The following is a 17,518-nucleotide window of genomic DNA, read 5'->3' on the forward strand; positions in this document are numbered from 1 at the left end:
GGCTCTGAATTAATATAAGGTCATAAAGCCTCATGAATACTAATTAGAAAAAGTGCTATTTAAAAATGCATTTAGTATAGCTATTATATACCACCATTATAAATATGTCACATTGCTAAAATGTCTCCTACCTACGTACAGTATATGTTCTTTCTGTTCTTTATTCGTGTATTTTCCAGTGGGTTTGAAAATACCATGTAGGCAGTGTCTTTGTACCATTTTTCACCTCCAGAGTTGTTTGGAAGGTCAAAGATTCACATGCGAGCGAACGTCTTGAAACGAAAGCATTCTGATGGTTGCTTGTTGAGCTATTTAGAATCCAGGAAATGAGGCCATTAATGATTCAAAGCGGTTTCTCATAGAATAAAGTCGCTGGAGCTTTAAAGGATAAAAGCGGCTATGTCCTCCTCGCTGCAAGAGATCACTGCGATATTTGCTTTGAGAGAGGTTTCTGTGTCTGGCAAGTCTGAAATGCTCCTGTGAGGCTCTCTGTCTGTAACGTAAGTCTCAATGTCAATGCAAAAAAGTCATTTGCTGGAGCTAACAACGCCAAGGTTGACGGTTTGATTCCCAGGAAACACATGGATTGATATAAAGTCTGAACTGAAAACTGTGTCAAATGGAACAGTAATTGTCGGACAGTTCCAAAGAAATTGTAATCTTCCTGAAGTATAACCATGATATCTCCGTACTGTAAGTACTGTAATCACAATTCTTGCTTCAGTGAAGCTTGTGCTGATCACATTGCGCATTTGCCTATCAAGCTCCTCCGAACCCAAACAGATTTCCCAAAGCCCCCTTTCTTTGACTCTAACTCAAACTGACATCAGGAGCTTCTCAACCAACCTTGCTCGCAACCAAAATATTAATGACCAAAGCACAGAGTCAAGCAGCTTTCAGCACGTGTGAAGATGTGCCTGAAATAAAGTATTACAATATCTACTGAAACGCCGGCTCTGGCTCTTTACAATATGATTATTGGGTGTTGTGCTGAATAATTCAAAGAAAGGCAGAGGTAAGCACCATTCCTACTTGAAACACGCTTTCAAACGGTGCTATAATGAGAAACACATTTCGTGGGGAAGAAAATGGGAGAAAGACACATTGCTGTTAAGCTCGAACCTAATGAACAACACATTTCTAATAGAATTACATTTTAAAATGTCTGCCATAGTTATTAAAGCTGTGCCATATTGGGAATATAGTCACGGCTGAAGGGCTTTGATTACCTTATAGCTTTACTAGTCACTATATGGCACAGCTTTGACTGCCCTATTGCTTTTATAAGACCATACATTTTATAATTTCTAAATAAAAATTAATAAATCCTAGCCTTCCATTGGTGAAAGTGCCTAAAATCTGGCAGCGGCACATACAACCAGCTATTGGTGCAGCACACTGTGGATACAAATAGTAGCTCAGTGAGGATTATAGTGAATAAAGCACCAGTCAAGCTGAAGGACAGGAGCTATCCATTTTATAATCTGCTTTAAACCAGTGCATGTGACGATCAGAATAGCTCAGGCTATGGTAATAGACTATGTTTACCCAAGACTCGCTCTCACCTTTCATTTTCACCTTCTCGCATCACTTCACAAGTCTCAGACTCCTCTCGCACCTCAATACACAAACAAAACAGGTGTCTCTCAACTACAAACACACACACCAAAACACTTGATCAGAAGGAACCGTGCAAAAATCACTCAGAAGAAACTTGACAGCTCATTATAGACTTTGGGTTGTCTTTTTCAAACATCAGACTGGTTATAACATGCAACGTTCAACAAGGGATAATGGATGAAACGAAAACAAGTCATTTGGAATGTGATAAGCATCGATGCTTCGAATAATTTCACAATAACAAACAAACACTTCTAAACAAACGTCTTTGTAGATGTGGTTCTAAACTTAGCTAACAAGACAGCAGATGCAGGTGTGGTTGAAACTGTAATTATTAGTGAAACGTTCCGATAATATATCCAATAAAACGAACATTCCAGCGTACAGTGAAATCGCTCTTACAAATGACTTAATAAAAGATAAAACACATTAGTCAAGCCACATACATCAGAACACAACCAATCATATTGTTCACATTACATATTGGTTCTGTTGCCCAGCAGATGTGAAAGTGTCCCAGCAATTACATTAAACCAGAATGCATTATGTCTGTTGTTTCAGACCTCACAATGTGTGAATTTTATGATTAATGTTCGTGCAGAAACAGATTACCTAGCAAGGTTTCTAGCTATTCTGTCCCAACGGGTGTCGAAGCAAAGTCCAGACACATCTTTTTAATTCACATTCACATACGCACAGAGAAATCCCAGAACAGATGGAGCACATCATTGCTTATTTTCTCATGCCAAGTACCTCACAAGCTCAAAGCAACTTGTTTTGTAAACCAAATAAACCCGATATAGACATTTCATACCTTCATACTGTGCATTTCAACTTCAATTGTACATTTGTCATGATCTGATGCTATCCTCTCTTCTCTTTTTCTTCTATCCTGTTTTCTCTTTTTCTTCTATCTAGTGTGTTGAGAATGACACAAGTAATGGTTTGGACTACTATCTGATCTGACCAATAGAAAAATAGACAGTTTCATTGGACGCACACGCTGGCTTGAAGTTAACTCCCGGTCTGTGTTCGGCTGGAATACAACCATTTATTTATATTTAATTTAGAATTATATTCATTTATATGAATATTTATTGTATATTAATTGTATTAAATTAAAACTTCTTAACAGTAATTGATTCTTTGTGGAGGGCCACCGGAAGTAAAGTTTGGGCCACATAATGTTTGTTTATGTTGTTGTCGCTGAAACCGTTTATACATTTTGGAATAGGCATTACATTTGATAGAGCTGTACCCACCATCACTTTGCTTCACAGAACTGGCTAATCTTGGTAATGCGCTATTGTCTGTGTAAAATTGCTCTTAATTCGAATTTTTTATTTCCCACTGAGCCAAACAATTTCATGTGTCTTCCGCCCCTCACTGCTTGATGCAATTTCAACAAAATGTTAGCCTAGCAAGTTGGCACGACACCGGCGTCAAGTTTTTCATTTCCTCGTTCATAAGTGTGCACAGCGTATCAAGTTAATTTAGTCAACGGTGCCCTTATTGTTAATAACATGATGCAAACTGAAAGAATGAGCTTGTTAAAAACTCAAACGTTAGATCAACATCATTCAAATTCATACAGGGATATTCAGAGCCAGTGTCCTTAACTCACAACACAACAGGAATGTGCTGGCCCTCCCCAGGGACTGATGCCAAACACAGCATGCATAAGTAATATGCTGTTTTCTGACTCCTCACATAGAACAATTACTCTCTCCCGGAGAGTTCTATATCATTGAAATTGAAATGTGTTTATTTCAAATACATATAAATAAATGTTCCCTCTTGCCACTTAAACTGTCATCTATAATTTTATGGGTAATAAGGAGTGGAAAGGTGAAAAAGAATCATTTAGAATTCAAGTCAACACAGTTTAAATAATGAAATATTATTCATGAACACTGAAAATATGAGTTCTTTTCAGAGTTTTAAATTCAGAGCTACAGAATAATTTCAGATAAGTGTCTTTCAATTAATTAGACTTTTGACAAACTTTCAAAACAGTCATTCGCAAGCCTGTCTAGAATATAGGCCTAACACCTCATCATAAAATAAACCTAAACTTTAATATGATAATATACTACAACTCAGGAACACAGCTTACTCTGTTTTCCCATCTGTCTTTTTGTATTCCTCACAAGCTCACACGCACACACACGCACTGTTCTATTTCCATATCAAACAGGTCTTGTTTTGCCTGAAACGTCCGTAGTTACTTGCCTTCTCTTGCAGGTGCCGTATCAAGTCAGTCAGACGAAAATGAGAAAATGTAAATTGTATTATTGTGAGTTTTGGTAAAGAGGTTTCCTAAATATATATCAGACCATCAGGACACCTTTGTTTAAACCATCTTTAAAATCCAAATTAAATGCAGTAGTAGGAAATTACTTATATGGTACAACAAAAAAATATGTCATTTTCATCGAATTCATCAATAAATCAATATAAAACAAAAAGTTACATTTGACACAAAACCTTTTTTATGCATTAGGTTTTCACCCAAACTGATAACTGACAATTTTTTTGCATCCTTTTGAACAGTCACACTTTTAGTTCACAGTTTGCATGTTTTTGCCGACAGTGTGCAATTTTGTTAACATTTGTTGCATTTTATTTATAAATATGCTCCTGTGAAATTATGAGCTGTCATCACATGTCCGCGGTCTGAGGTGTGAAGATTTCATCTACCGCGTGACCTAGGCATAGAAAAAAGGGCCAAAATACATCTTAGACGCTATTCCATATGACAGGTGGAATTACATTGCATTATCAGTCCAAACAGCCGAAGAGCCATCACTGCTGGGATGTTTAGCCCAAAACATATGGCGGTGAATCTGTAGCATATACTTTGACATGTGCGGTAACAACAAAACTGCTGACTAGATTTGGAAATAAACACTAGACTTGCCTTATATACTGGCATCTTACCTTGGTGGTTCTGATTTTGTTCCCCGAGCTGCAGGACCAGCCGGTGAGGTCAGGCAACACTTTACACTCCTCACCGGCCAAACACGGCTCCATCTGACACCACCACTTCGAGTGAACGACAGAAGCTGAGCGGCGGATGTGAATAGAGGGCAAGAAAGAGTGTGCGAGAGAAAGTGTATGTTTTTACTACACTCCGGTTTACTATTTGTAAGCTACAGTATATTCAGGAAAGATATAGATGTGTTTAATATCATTAAATGTATTAAGTCACATACATCAAAACCCCTGTTTTAAATGCACCCATAACCAAATGAAAACAAATCCTAGGAAATTCTAAGGAAACATAGCAAGCCATTTCCAAAATTCACATGACATATAAACATTAAAAGCCAAATGCTTTTACAACATAAAAATACTTCAAATATAAGTACATTAAATACATAAAATAATTGCTGAACCATGCTGCGCAAAAACAGTCCGGTACAGCTTACACAAAACCACCTTTTAACTTCATAACTATATATGCTAGAAATTAACCAGCATGAACCAGCAAAATTCATGCTGTCCTAAGCTGGTCTTTTCAGCAGGATATTTTGAGACAGACATTTACTTCAACGTTTGCTTAAATAGATATAACATCCATTCCCACAGTCAGCAAATTCTTTTGAACAGTGAGATGGTAATATCCTGCATAGCACAATAGATGTGCACCCGAGGCGCCGGGATGTTGTAATGCTATTGTAGATATAGGAAAATGTGTGAAAGTGAATGTGGTATTACATGATGATATTCTATTTCAAAGTGTTTTCTTGCCATTTTATCTCAGCGTGACATTGAATTATGAAAACGTTGACGATATCTAGTTATCATTTAAAGGACTTTTTATTTATTTAAAATCAGGTACTAGAAAATCAGCACCACAATTGCAATTGAATTATATTCTATCTCCCTGCGTAAAGGAAACAGGCCCATTGTAGGAGATGTTATTAGTGAGGAACTGGGTAAAAAGTATTCAAATGAAATAAATAAAAAAGTCTGTCATCATTTTCAAATCTGTATGACTTTCTTTCTTCTGCAGAACACATAAGTATGTCGATCACTTGCATTGGTTTCCATACAAAAGAAGTCAATACCGTAGCTGTTTGGTTAACAACATTTTTCATATGTGTTTGGCAAAAAATCATACAGGTTTGAAATGACAAGAGGGTGAGTAAATGATGGCAGAATCCTTTAGGATCAATTGCCATCAGTATTTTCCACTCAATGGTGAGTGCAAAATAATAAACAAAAAAATGTATAACAATTTTATATGACTGGAAAACCATTAAACACAGAGATAAAACAAAACCCTTGGATAAATTAAAGGATTTTAAATGTCACTGTTGTCAGAGCCCTTAAAAAATATTTAATTTCAAAACAAAAATGAATTTAAACAGAAACAGCAAATCATCAACTCCAGGAAACGCCTTTATTTACCATTCAAGGCTCTCATTGGTATAAATAATGTTTATGTGTTGCTGGCTGACATGACAGCTGTCTTCTGACTTTACATTGACAACAGTTGACAACAGCATCAAAATAACATTTTTCAGTAGACGATGCTGTCAATCCCGATTCATTTATTCTGAAGCATAGGATAATAATAGGAAGGGTTCCTGACATAAGTTGAGTGGTGGACCACCATCCTATCCAAACAGTATTTATCGTGTCATTTCAAACATAATTATTAAAACTGTTTACTTCTTTACTGTATGTGCTCAACTGGCATGCAACTTTAAATCAACCATGTAAAATGGTTCAAAATAAATGACCATGTTCCTTTTGCTACATCAGTATAGTCATTATCTCCAATGTTTGGTGAGGATGACAGTATAGACTCACCATCCACACATGAGGGTTGGGCAAGGGTGGTGCCAGCGACCTGTCCAGGCAGACAGGAGCACTTGACCGTCTGAGATCTCTCTTCGATTTTATTCTTATTACAGCAACGATGAGCCGCCACCACTTCACAAGTACCCGGCTTAACTTCATATCGACCTTTGATTGAGAGAAACAGTGAGAAATAAAGAGGTAATTATTTCATGTATTATGTTTGCTCAACTCTTGATAGGCTGTCATTTTATATGTGGTCATCTGGTGGTAAATTTAAGATTATAGAGACACAACAAAGGTTGACAACAAATATTTCTAATATTTTGGCGCCATCATATGGACAACACCACATTTACACTCATCTATGATCTACTTTATAAATAAATATAGAAAGACCTATATTACATACAAATCATTTGATACAAAAAATATCCAGATGATGACAATAAACAAGAAATGTGCTAAAACACCATATACAATATATTATTGTGAGATTTTAAATCTGTTAGTCTCACATTTAATATGGGAGAAGTAATTATATTCTTTCAAGAAACAGAATTTATATTTTTGTACATGTAAATAAATGTAGAGCGTGGTCGGTTGTGTCCGTGCAAGAATAATATCTGGGTGTGAAACGGTTGTTTATCTGTTATTAGTAATGGTCTGAGCTCCCAGAGGGTCATATACTGTAAATGTGTGTCCAGTGTGCGTAATGAGACCTAAGGGGGATATACAGAGTGACGGGGTGTTGGGGGTTGTGTCCTGGCTCACCAGTTTGGCCCCGAGAGCTTTGGTTGCCGCTGGACACTGTCTGTGTGCACAGAAGCCACACACAAAATAGCAGAAGAGCTTTCTGGTTGCGCCGTATGCTCATACGGTACACAAACTGCACAAAATGATCTTTTGAGCAAGACATGATTGGACTTCTCTGTAATAAAGCACACAAAAAACTGTTTAATCTTGATCCACAACAGTGCAGTGTAAATTTGTAAGTTTGAGAGTGCATATCACTTGACTATGATCTCAAAACACAAATGAAGTAATGATGACATAATATGCATACAACATGACAATGTATTTAGTTTCCATGGCATAAAATCAAACAATGTCATTTTAAAACATTATTTGGAAGTGTAGGTCAGTGGGGTCTATAAAACCTGAGCTTGCGAATGGTGAGAATCATCAGTGGAAGAATTTAGTTCGACTTAAAGTTTTGTCATCGTTATGCAATCAAAGTCCCAAATGTTCAGTAGCAGCATCAGCATCAGCATCAGCATCAGCATCAGCATCGTATGCAAAGCCTAAAAGGAACAAACATGAGAGAAATGAGTGTTGGTGTGTGTCAGTGTTGAGCAGCTCACTGGGTTAATCCTATCTTACATGTCTGGGATCTGCAGCCCTGCTTCCCTCTGACATAAAGTCATTATTGATTAGCTCAGCAATGACAGATCTCATTTTACTCTACAGTGCTCATGTTAACTCTATAGTCAATTCCTTCCTGGTGCTTTCCCAGGTATCCCAGGGGAAAGACATACAAGAACAAAGTATTTCAACAACTCTTAAAAAGAAGAGATATTAACCCATTTTCAATGCGTAGAGGACCTCTTCATATGAAACTTATATCTTTTTATGATGACATGCAATGCGCAAGTTATTAAACTTGAACAAAAACATCCAGATTAGTTAAAATGCGTAAGATATTAAGGATAGGATTAATATCGATTGACGCCTCATCTTTAAGACATTTGTTGATCAATACACTAAACGAATACACTAAAGTTTGCATTTGCGAATGTGAGTAAATTCGTAACTATTCCACTTTCTCCGAAGCTGACTTGAAGATCGGAGTCGCGTGGCGTTCACTTAAGTCTACTGACAGTTTTTATTACATAAAACAACGGAAAAATTAAACATTTAGACGTGCGCTTTTGTTTCAAGATAGTTTCCTACCTGTGGTTCCACAGGAACAAAATAGTCTTTCCTCCTCCCGGGTTAATTCGTCAATGGTTTGAATGCAAGTCCTCAGGAAAAAGCATAGAGGTCTTCTACGTCAGTATTGAAGTTCATCAAGAAACCATCTGTTCACATTCACATCTTCTCTATTTCCATTCTAAAGGCGATTACTATGTTCAACGCCGGACACAGTGATAGCTTGACATTTACAGTATTTAATGTCTCACCCTGCGCTCATGCAAAATTGTAGAAATACTTAACCGAACACTTTCTGTAGTAGATAATAGTGTTAGTCTGTAAATAAAGAATGAAAAAAAACGTTCACAGCACCGCTTTTAAAGACGCTGCATGGTCCCAGTAATGCCCAGAAGTCATTTCTATAGTGACCATGACCATTTTCAGCACTCTCTTTATCTCTATGGCTCAAAAACGTTATCATTCTGATTCTTAATCAGATTTATGATTAGTGACAGAAGCCACAAAGTTAAAGAGCATGACACTTCAATTTTTGTTTACATTTTAACTAAAAGGTTTTTAAGGATCACAGACATACTCTTTTAACCACAAGAAATATGAGGGATAACTTATGATAGGGACATCCTTTGAAATAGAAGTGAGGAATACTGTTTATGAATACTGTTTATTTGTGTGGTGATCACTTCAAATAGACCACTAATTGTTTAATCATTTTAAATATATAGCCCATACATTTCTCAGCTATTATAAAATGCAACTTTATAATTCATAATACATTGTTTGACATAGGCTACTTTAACTTTTGTATTTGCAGTTTACCTGACAATTTCACTGTATCAGTCATTATCAATGGATGCAGTATATTTTGATGACATCTGTAAACATTGCATTTTGCACATTTGATTGTTGTTATATGCTTAATTGTATTCACTTGGTGTCATCTTCGTGGAGGTAACAGAAACAAAAGAAATGTCATTGGCATTGCAGGGCATCTTGTGTCAAACATCTGATTTTAGAGATTGGGCTTCCATGTGTAACATACATTCTCTAGCAAAAATGTTTTATTAATATGTGAAAATATTTCATGTCAATCGGAGCAGTTTTTAAAATGACATTTATTATTAATAATGTATATTTCAAACATTCAAATGTACAATGAAGTTATTTAATTACATTCTCAAATATGCTTTCCCTTTTATAATATGACACAAGTACACCCTACAGTACTCTCTTCAGTACATTCTCAAATACTCTGCTTTCCCTTTTATAATATGACACAAGTACACCCTACAGAACTCTTGCCATCCTGATCATCTCTGCACTTGAATGTGAGTTCACTCTGGAATTTAAATGGAGAGCAGAACATGTTCAAAGTGCAGTGCAAAATATTTGATAGTAAAGGCTATATTGACCTAATGTGAATTTAGCTATTTGGGTAATTAGCTTAATTCAGTGTATAAAAGTGTTGAAAGAAATGTGAATAAAAAGTATTAATTTAATCTATTTCACAACCTTTTAGGGTGCCAAAGTGTACTATGAAAAATGGGCAGATTCATGAAAAACTGGAAAATGGCTTGTCGCCAAAATATATGATGGTTCAACTCCATCCACCAACAATAAATAAATACATAAATATATCCAGTTAAATTTAGTAAGCAAACCAGAAGGGAAAATGTTATTCGTAACAAAAAGTTGAAATATTAAAAGATTTCTTCCATTTTTAGTTTTTAAAATATATATCCAATACTGATTGGTTGATGCTTTCTAAAATGTCAATTTTGATAAGGCCAAATGACATTGAAATGGTCTGTTGATATAAAGCGATCGTGTGCATACTTAAAAAACATAGCTGTTCTAAACGCTGCAACTGTAGTGTTATATGTATAAATGTCTAGCTGTATTTTGTGCAAAGAACTAATTTCTTTCACTTAACTGCTAGTGAGTCAAAGGCGACGGAATGTAAACAAATGTAGTCATTTCTGTTCATCCTGACTGCTTAGGGTTCAAGGCTACACATGCTATCTAAAGCAATGGATATTAGTGGTGTTAAAATTGAGGCTGCTTTTAGTGCCATCACAAGCATTGTTGTTTAAGGCTAACATAAGGCACAAATATATTGTAACTCTACTTAGTGGTTAAAAATGTTTTGCAAGTTTTACGGAAACCCAGTGAAATGTGCCTATGATGTGCTTTAAAATGATTGTTCTAGGCAACTTGTGCATCATAAGAGTTAGTATTAATTCCACAGGATTGCTTTGCACAGTGTCATGCATATTGCTTTCATAAACATCATAACTTCGAAAAATAACGTAAAAAAACAATCCCTAACATCCTACACCCAACCGCCTATGAGGCATCTTCACTTTTGCTCTTAGCCCTAACGGCCCCTTCGCTGTCCTCAATGCTATCTTCAATTAAACACTCCTTTAAGTTGGGTTGACTCCCAATATCAATACCCTGCTCCTGAATCTCCAGCAGTAGAGCCTCCCAGCGTCTCTTGTCCTTTGAGATCTTCCAGGACAGTCTTACGTTAGACTGAAGAAGAGGGATGAGCAGAGGATGCAACTGGTGTTGCTGTAAGGCCTCCTGGGACGGCGCCAGATCCTGCAGGGCTCGGTCACAGTGTTCCTGAGCCTCACTAAGCTGTTCTACGTCCTGGAAGCAGCTGACCAACGCAGAGAGCGTGAAGAACCAATGAAGCCTCTGGAAATGGTTTTGCTGGAGGAGTTGATGACATCCTAACTTCTCCTGGAGTCTCAGAGCGTTGAGAAGAGAACCCAGGGCTTCTTGTAAGCGGCCCACGCGCATCAGCATCTGGCCAGCACGTAGATCACCCAGGTAGAAGAACTCAAGAAATGTGGGTGTGGTCCGTAATTCGGGAAGGGAGTAAAGGTGGCTCAAGTATTGCTCAAATGCCCGGCTGCGCTTGGCAATGGTCTCGGCGACAAAGTTTTTGCGCAGCTTTTTGCGAGGGAAGTAAACGCCGTCCATCTCGTCCCCGTGTCGGCGACGCAAGCGGCTGTGTAGCCGTTCAAAGTCGGTGTAGCGGCGCGTGATGACTCCAGGGGTTTTGTCGAATGTGCCAGAATGGATGACATGAATGGTGTATAGCTACAGAAACAGAACTTGTAAGTGGGTAGTTGACAATTTACAAAGTTAAAGTTGAATCACTTTTTAGCTTTGCATCTGTAAAATTCTCTTTACATATAATTGTCTGACAAATACATTTTTAAAAAGAACATTTATCTAAAATGTATATTTAGTCTAGGAGGTATAAATTAAAAGTAATTTGCCATCTACCAAAATACAAAACGTACAAAAATAGAACCATTTTTGGGGTCGTTTGATGGTGGTAAATTCCAAACCATCTATCACAAGCTAAAAATTAAAAACTCAATGGTTTACACTTGTGGTTTGGGTACTTACCACATACTTGGAATTTGTCTCATGAACAACACTAGCGTCAGTCACTTCAAAAATGAGTTTTTCAGGAATACAGCGTGCTCTTGAGGCCCGCCAGTTTTCTTGTAATTGTCTGGTGATCATGTTAGAGCCTTTTGGGGAAGGACCCATGGGGCTAGCATCTATAGACCAAAGAAAAAGTAAACTGAACTGAAATAGTTCCTATAACCAAATAAGAGAAGTGAAATCTGTCTATAATTGTAGCATTGTAAAAACACTGACAAACATGTTTGAGCTTAAAGTAAGAGTTTCCTTAAGAATTCTTTAAAATGATTCTAATTTTTTAAAAAGATCTTTATTTAGCTCTTTCTGTACAAGGACAGTTCATAACCAAAAAGGATCAGTATGCTCTATAGCAACCCTAAAACCCGAACTTGTGTGAGCAACATTAAAAACCATCAGCCCACAAACTGTAAAGTGTCACATTAATGAGTCACATTAAGACTGTGTGTGTAACACCTTCTATTTATGTTCCTCACATAGTTGGTTTCACAAGAATAAAGAAAATATGAAACACTTCTCCTTGTGAACCGGAACCAGTACTTTTTCCAAGTAATAAATGAGAAAAAATAGAGGCGAGTACTTCATTCAGAAACGGAAGTTGATGAGAAGTTAACAAATGTTCTGCCCAAGCTCTCAAAGTGACATCATCATAAAAGGATTGCCATTTTAGAGCAGAATAAAATTTTCTGAATCAAAATAAAGTGTTTTCTTGGACTAACTTCCACAGATGTTCACCAGAAGCTAGAAATAAGGCGTGAACCATCAATTCACTTGCATTGACAATAGAAGTGAATGGTTTCCAAACAATAGAAGTGAATGGGTGCTGGCGTTGTTTGGTTACTAACTTTCTTCAAAATAGCTTATTTTGTGTTTTGGGGAAGAAATAAAGTCGCAGGGGTTTAAAATGACAAGAGGGTGAGTAAATAAGGACAGAATCTTCTATCACCATCCCTTAAACTCCATTATGTGCTTTACTGTGTGTCGTAATGAATTTATTAACAACAATAATATTATTCACATTATATAGAATGAAATTGAGGACTACCTGTGCTACTACAGACATTATCCAGAGACTCCCCAAAAAAGTCAGAATCACTGTCTGGTCCTGATGCATCCCCAGCATCCTCTGATTCAAGAACGCCATCACCCTCAAAGCACAGTGTACCACTGAGCCTGGCCGAGATGCAGTCTGTATCATCCTCAAGTTCTGAACTTTCTGGAAAGTCATCTTTTCTGTCCGTTTCAGACGGCATCTCTCCTTCCTTGAATAATGTACGGCGAAGTCTGTCGAATAGTTTAGAGGCCATCCCAGCTGTTTTCCAACCCTGCGATATAAAAAAATACCACGATGACCTTCAGTACAGAGCATTCTTCAATCTATAACAATGTAAAGCTGTGACATTACTTCAAGCTGATTCTTTATCAGAAGGACTGATAAAGTGTCTCTGAGGAGTAATGGAAACACTGTAACTTCACACCACTCGTGTACTTTCATTGAGCTGTGAAACTAGATAGTAAACCTTGAGGGAAACTGATCCGTGACATAAATATTTATACATTTAAGAGGGGTTTGGAAAAAGCCCAAAAGCATATAACTAATGTTATTTCATGGAGGAAATCTGATTACTCAACAAATATTTATCTTTTCAGTAGTTGATCCACACCCAACTCTACCCGAGTTGACATTTGTCTTTTACATCAATTTGTAATTTCCACAAACAACTTTTAAAGTATCGTTGTTTTCGTCTGAATAAAATAGATTGTGAAGACTTGTCTAGTAGTTAAAGTGGGAGAGATCAGTTTTTAGCTTGCTACGTGCTAATAGCATTGACAGTCTGAATCAACATCACTTCCACAAACTACATCGAGAGAAGATGACAGTAATTTAACTCAAACGTATTTCAAAGCCACCGAACCTCCGATAAACAGCATCGAAAAGTCGCCTTTTAAAGGGTTTGAAGTCAACTTGCTGCACTTGCTTGCTAACTGTGGCTAATCTAGCATCACACTTGTTTATAACTTTAGAAAAACGAAACACGTGAATATTAACTTTGAACTTACCAGAGTTGCAGACCTCTAAACTATATACGATCAGCTCCTCATGGCGCGAGATAAAACATTTTGATGTATAAAGAAATATGGAGCTTGTGTGATCTAAATTAAACTGAAGTGGGCGTACACAACTTACTGACAACCACAACCCCAAACAAATCACATGAAAATGGATCTTATGGACTTAATACTAGTGTATAAGTGCATGTTTGTGTATTATATTATTGATTTTGTAACATGTGTAAATTTGAATGATGGATTATTGAGTTTATCCTGAAATATTAATTATTCAACAGGACTGTCGATATGTTTTAGTATACTCTGTTAAACAAATGATCCTTTATAAACATGTAGCAATTCACTAACAAAGCAATAATTAATGATTAATGTTGTATCTTCACATTAAACATATTTTACTTAATATTAACTGTAATTTATATATGTAATTTATTTTAAATAAACAAAGACTTATTTATAACTGTGACACAAAACAGTTTCGCAGTACAAACGTTTTTATTTTATTAATCTAGAGGAAGTATTTTTATAACTTTCTTGACTTTTAATTACACTCCAGTTAAGCAGGGGGCGCTCTGTTGTGCTTCCGTGCAGAGTTTGTGGCGCAAAGGAAGAAAAGACCGCGAGTTAGATTTTTATGTATCTGAAACATTGGCTGTGGTTTTGAACAATGGCATCTAAAAAGCCCCAAACTTTACGGAAAATTTCTTCGAGTGACTCAAAAAAGTAAGATTGGTTAAAATTGTATATATATACACATACACGGAAATGAGAAGTGTTTTTACTACAGTAACCACAGCTTAACCGTGATATTTGGAGGAATATTATGGTCATATTACCACTGGTAATGAAATCACAATTGTTTTTACAATAAAAATGTAAATGTGGCGGCGATTTATCATTGTTACAATATGTAAAGTGTAAGTTGCTTCTGTTTCAGGGATCAGAGATATGTTACACAAAACATTCATACATCATCTGTCTGTATTTCAGTTTATCAACAGACAATGAGGTAAACAGTGGAAACAACAGTGGTGCTAGGAGGAAAACCAAAAGTAAGTGGATCTGATCGTATGATCAACATTATTAAATGTAATAACTTGTAGTAACACTTTCATCTGATATTACTGATTATAAGCATCTGGCACAGTTGTGAAGTCCAGGTACATGCAAACTGAACCAAAGGCTCCTGCAAAGGTAATTGACTGTGTAGTAATGGATGTGAGTGACATTCTTTTTTTGTGTCATTCCACTATGATACCCATCAGAACTAATGTTACATGTTGTGATGTCTGTAGAACAGTGTACAGCAGCAGTCAATCCTGCAGCCTCCCAGACCTTCCTCTCCAAGAGTTACGTTAGGCGGCACACGGAAACCAAGAGAAGGTGCATCATCGAGACGCACACTGAGCGTTCTAGCAGACAAGGACTCTCCATGTGAGTTTATAGCTATACCACCATTTCAGCAGTACATTTGTTAAAAAAAAGAAGATTAAATCAAATTTAGATTTAAATCCACTGCTCTTTGGGAACTTATTTATTTTAATTGTTTTAAAAGCTTTTCTTTTTAGATAAGAATCTTATAAGATTCTTAACATGTCATGATTGCTGAGGGACAGCATATTGAGCAAACATTTCTTCCGACAGTGATTACCAGCATTCTAGAGTCCTCAAATTTGGGAGGAAATGTCTTGCAGTCAACTGTACTGGATGGCCACTGTATATGTCCAGATTTTGATGTCTCTGTCATCAAAGGTGTGGTACTCATGTAATTTGTCTGTAAACCTGCATTGTCACTAAACCTGCTTGTGTAACAAGTCACTTCTTTACAGATAAAGTTGCTCCTCCAAGCACAGCGGACATTAAAAATGATGAAAGGGACATGGCAATGGAGACATTTTTATTGGCTTTTCTCACGGCTAAGGTCTGAGCTAACCTCTATTAACTGTTTCTCTCCACTTTCCTTTTATCATGTTAATTGCTTGTTTGAAGTCTTTTCGCGTTTTTACTTTATCTAGATTGAGCATAAGAATCAAAAACTGAGAGAGGAGGCAGAGAGGAATATTCTGTCTGTCATGGAGAAAGAACAGCAGTTGCGTTCGCAAGTTCATCGCATGAAACGACAGTATCTCGTCCTGGAGAAGCAGAAACAGCTCAACGGTTTACTGGACTTGCAGGTTATTTTTGTGTATATAACAGGATTTCTTTAGAATGTTTGTGTTTATGTGCTTCATCTTTGAGTTTCTCCTTACTTTTGCAGATTGAGGCTTTAGGTTCTGTTGCTGCCGCAGCAAACACGTTTTCAGAGGAGTATAAGTCATTTGCGACAGCCATTGATGCCACAAGGCATAAGCTGCCCATAAAGAATGTGCATATTGGAGAGAACGCCGGACATTTCTTAGGTGTGTGAGATTTTGCTTAGTAAAGAGAACAGAAACATAACTGGTTGCCTAAAATCTACTATTTATGCGTTGAACACGGATATTGCATTTAGCCTTTTTTTGACTGCAAGTTAGTAGTTCCGGGTCTTACTTGTCCTGCAAACATTTTTATTAGCTTCCAACTATATATTTATATATTAGTAAAACATTTTGCAATTATTCCTGTTTGAATGTGCAGTAGCTTTGGAAAAGGGCCTGAATAAGGCAGGTGTGCCCTCTTGTGGTTGTTTCCATCTGACATGTTTAAATTATTTTAAAATCGCCTAACCTAAATGCACTCAGCATTCATTGAAAAATATTTGTCTTACACAGTCAAAGCAGTCGGATGTCTGAATCAGAGTGAGCGTGTTTTGCAGCAGTATACACAGGGCATTCCTACTGATAGTGAGGCATCAGCAGAATGTCTTGGAGAGATGAAAAATTCTGCACATGAGATCAGTAAACAATTGACAAGGTGAAAATGTATATTGATAAACATAGAGGCTTTGTTTGTGGACTGTAGTACTGGAAGCTGTATTTTAAAAAATCATGTCAGATAGTCTCTGTTCTTGTACAACTGTATGCTTTATATTTTCTTAATAGGACCTTTTCTGAACTTCTGGAGGTGTCTGCGTTAGTAAGCCGTGAGACAGTTTTGATCCAGCAATCACTGGAGGAAGACAAGATTGGACAGGGCACTGCTCAGACTCTCTTCTGTCCCTCCATGTCATGATATAGTTTCTGAATATTTATACATGTACAGAGAAATAATTAAATAACTTCCTTGAAATAACGTTATTATGTAATTATTAATGAGTCAAGATAAAGCTGTGAATGTTTTAATAAATTCAATTTAGTTTTTTTTATAAACAATATCAAGAGTTGTTTCCAACATCTTACAAGACAATAAACATAAGTCCTTTTGGATTCATTTCGAGGCATTATTTAAAGTCAAACTGAGAATAACACTGTCTGATAAATATATTCAATCACTGCATTGCTGTTCTTATTCAATTATACATTTTAGAATACACTACAACGAATCCGTTTGCCTTTTGATTTATCTAATAGTCTTTAGGTGTTTTCATGAGGTAAAATCAAGTGTTCCTTTTGTAAAAAAGTTGAAAAATAAAAACATAAACAATCTTTAAATTATTTTAGGGTTGTTTTTACGGTTTCCGTTCTCTGCTAATTTATTTTCATAA

The 17,518-nt window shown here is 36.6% G+C and overlaps 3 protein-coding genes across 4 annotated transcripts; 1 reads left to right on the plus strand and 2 right to left on the minus strand.

The window, feature by feature from the left end:
* Window positions 1-3,893: 3,893 nt before the first annotated feature.
* LOC306907056 (chemokine-like protein TAFA-4) lies at window positions 3,894-8,617 on the minus strand. The gene is made up of 6 exons (XM_079478882.1): window positions 8,383-8,617; window positions 7,590-7,733; window positions 7,204-7,360; window positions 6,442-6,597; window positions 4,561-4,685; window positions 3,894-4,328 (listed from the first exon to the last, which is right to left on the minus strand). The coding sequence occupies exons 3-6, from the start codon at window positions 7,346-7,348 to the stop codon at window positions 4,317-4,319; spliced, it is 438 nt and encodes a 145-aa protein (XP_079335008.1). The 5' UTR covers window positions 7,349-7,360; window positions 7,590-7,733; window positions 8,383-8,617; the 3' UTR covers window positions 3,894-4,316.
* A 390-nt stretch (window positions 8,618-9,007) lies between these two features.
* snx21 (sorting nexin family member 21) lies at window positions 9,008-14,050 on the minus strand. Its single transcript, XM_079478897.1, has 4 exons — window positions 13,888-14,050; window positions 12,872-13,151; window positions 11,788-11,945; window positions 9,008-11,472 (listed from the first exon to the last, which is right to left on the minus strand). Exons 2-4 carry the CDS (start codon window positions 13,131-13,133, stop codon window positions 10,708-10,710), a joined length of 1,185 nt encoding a protein of 394 aa, XP_079335023.1. The 5' UTR covers window positions 13,134-13,151; window positions 13,888-14,050; the 3' UTR covers window positions 9,008-10,707.
* A 400-nt stretch (window positions 14,051-14,450) lies between these two features.
* Window positions 14,451-17,502, plus strand: haus8 (HAUS augmin like complex subunit 8). Of its 2 annotated transcripts, none has more exons than XM_079477350.1 (10): window positions 14,451-14,619; window positions 14,887-14,948; window positions 15,032-15,090; window positions 15,192-15,330; window positions 15,541-15,648; window positions 15,726-15,817; window positions 15,912-16,070; window positions 16,154-16,295; window positions 16,647-16,788; window positions 16,917-17,502. In XM_079477350.1, the coding sequence occupies exons 1-10, from the start codon at window positions 14,564-14,566 to the stop codon at window positions 17,044-17,046; spliced, it is 1,089 nt and encodes a 362-aa protein (XP_079333476.1). In that variant the 5' UTR covers window positions 14,451-14,563; the 3' UTR covers window positions 17,047-17,502. The 2 variants fall into 2 exon arrangements, with proteins under 2 accessions (XP_079333476.1, XP_079333475.1); XM_079477349.1 differs by having other exon boundaries at window positions 14,525-14,619; window positions 15,032-15,114; window positions 16,917-17,462.
* The last annotated feature ends 16 nt before the right edge of the window (window positions 17,503-17,518 follow it).

This window comes from Barbatula barbatula (assembly GCF_947034865.1).
Source record: "Barbatula barbatula genome assembly, chromosome: 17".
Lineage (NCBI taxonomy): Eukaryota > Metazoa > Chordata > Actinopteri > Cypriniformes > Nemacheilidae > Barbatula > Barbatula barbatula.

What these genes read in the sequence shown, in the direction of transcription:
- LOC306907056 (XM_079478882.1), bottom strand. Translation starts at nt 7,348, where the DNA reads ATGTCTTGCTCAAAAGATCATTTTGTGCAGTTTGTGTACCGTATGAGC. An exon ending in AAGCTCTCGGGGCCAAACTG is followed by an intron (nt 6,598 to 7,203) that starts GTGAGCCAGGAC and finishes TCTCAATCAAAG; the next exon opens with GTCGATATGAAGTTAAGCCG. An exon ending in CCAACCCTCATGTGTGGATG is followed by an intron (nt 4,686 to 6,441) that starts GTGAGTCTATAC and finishes TCCGCCGCTCAG; the next exon opens with CTTCTGTCGTTCACTCGAAG.
- haus8 (XM_079477349.1), top strand. Translation starts at nt 14,564, where the DNA reads ATGGCATCTAAAAAGCCCCAAACTTTACGGAAAATTTCTTCGAGTGAC. An exon ending in TGGCTTTTCTCACGGCTAAG is followed by an intron (nt 15,818 to 15,911) that starts GTCTGAGCTAAC and finishes TACTTTATCTAG; the next exon opens with ATTGAGCATAAGAATCAAAA. An exon ending in ACGGTTTACTGGACTTGCAG is followed by an intron (nt 16,071 to 16,153) that starts GTTATTTTTGTG and finishes TTACTTTTGCAG; the next exon opens with ATTGAGGCTTTAGGTTCTGT.
- snx21 (XM_079478897.1), bottom strand. Translation starts at nt 13,133, where the DNA reads ATGGCCTCTAAACTATTCGACAGACTTCGCCGTACATTATTCAAGGAA. An exon ending in TAATGTCTGTAGTAGCACAG is followed by an intron (nt 11,946 to 12,871) that starts GTAGTCCTCAAT and finishes TTTGGTCTATAG; the next exon opens with ATGCTAGCCCCATGGGTCCT. An exon ending in AGACAAATTCCAAGTATGTG is followed by an intron (nt 11,473 to 11,787) that starts GTAAGTACCCAA and finishes CTGTTTCTGTAG; the next exon opens with CTATACACCATTCATGTCAT.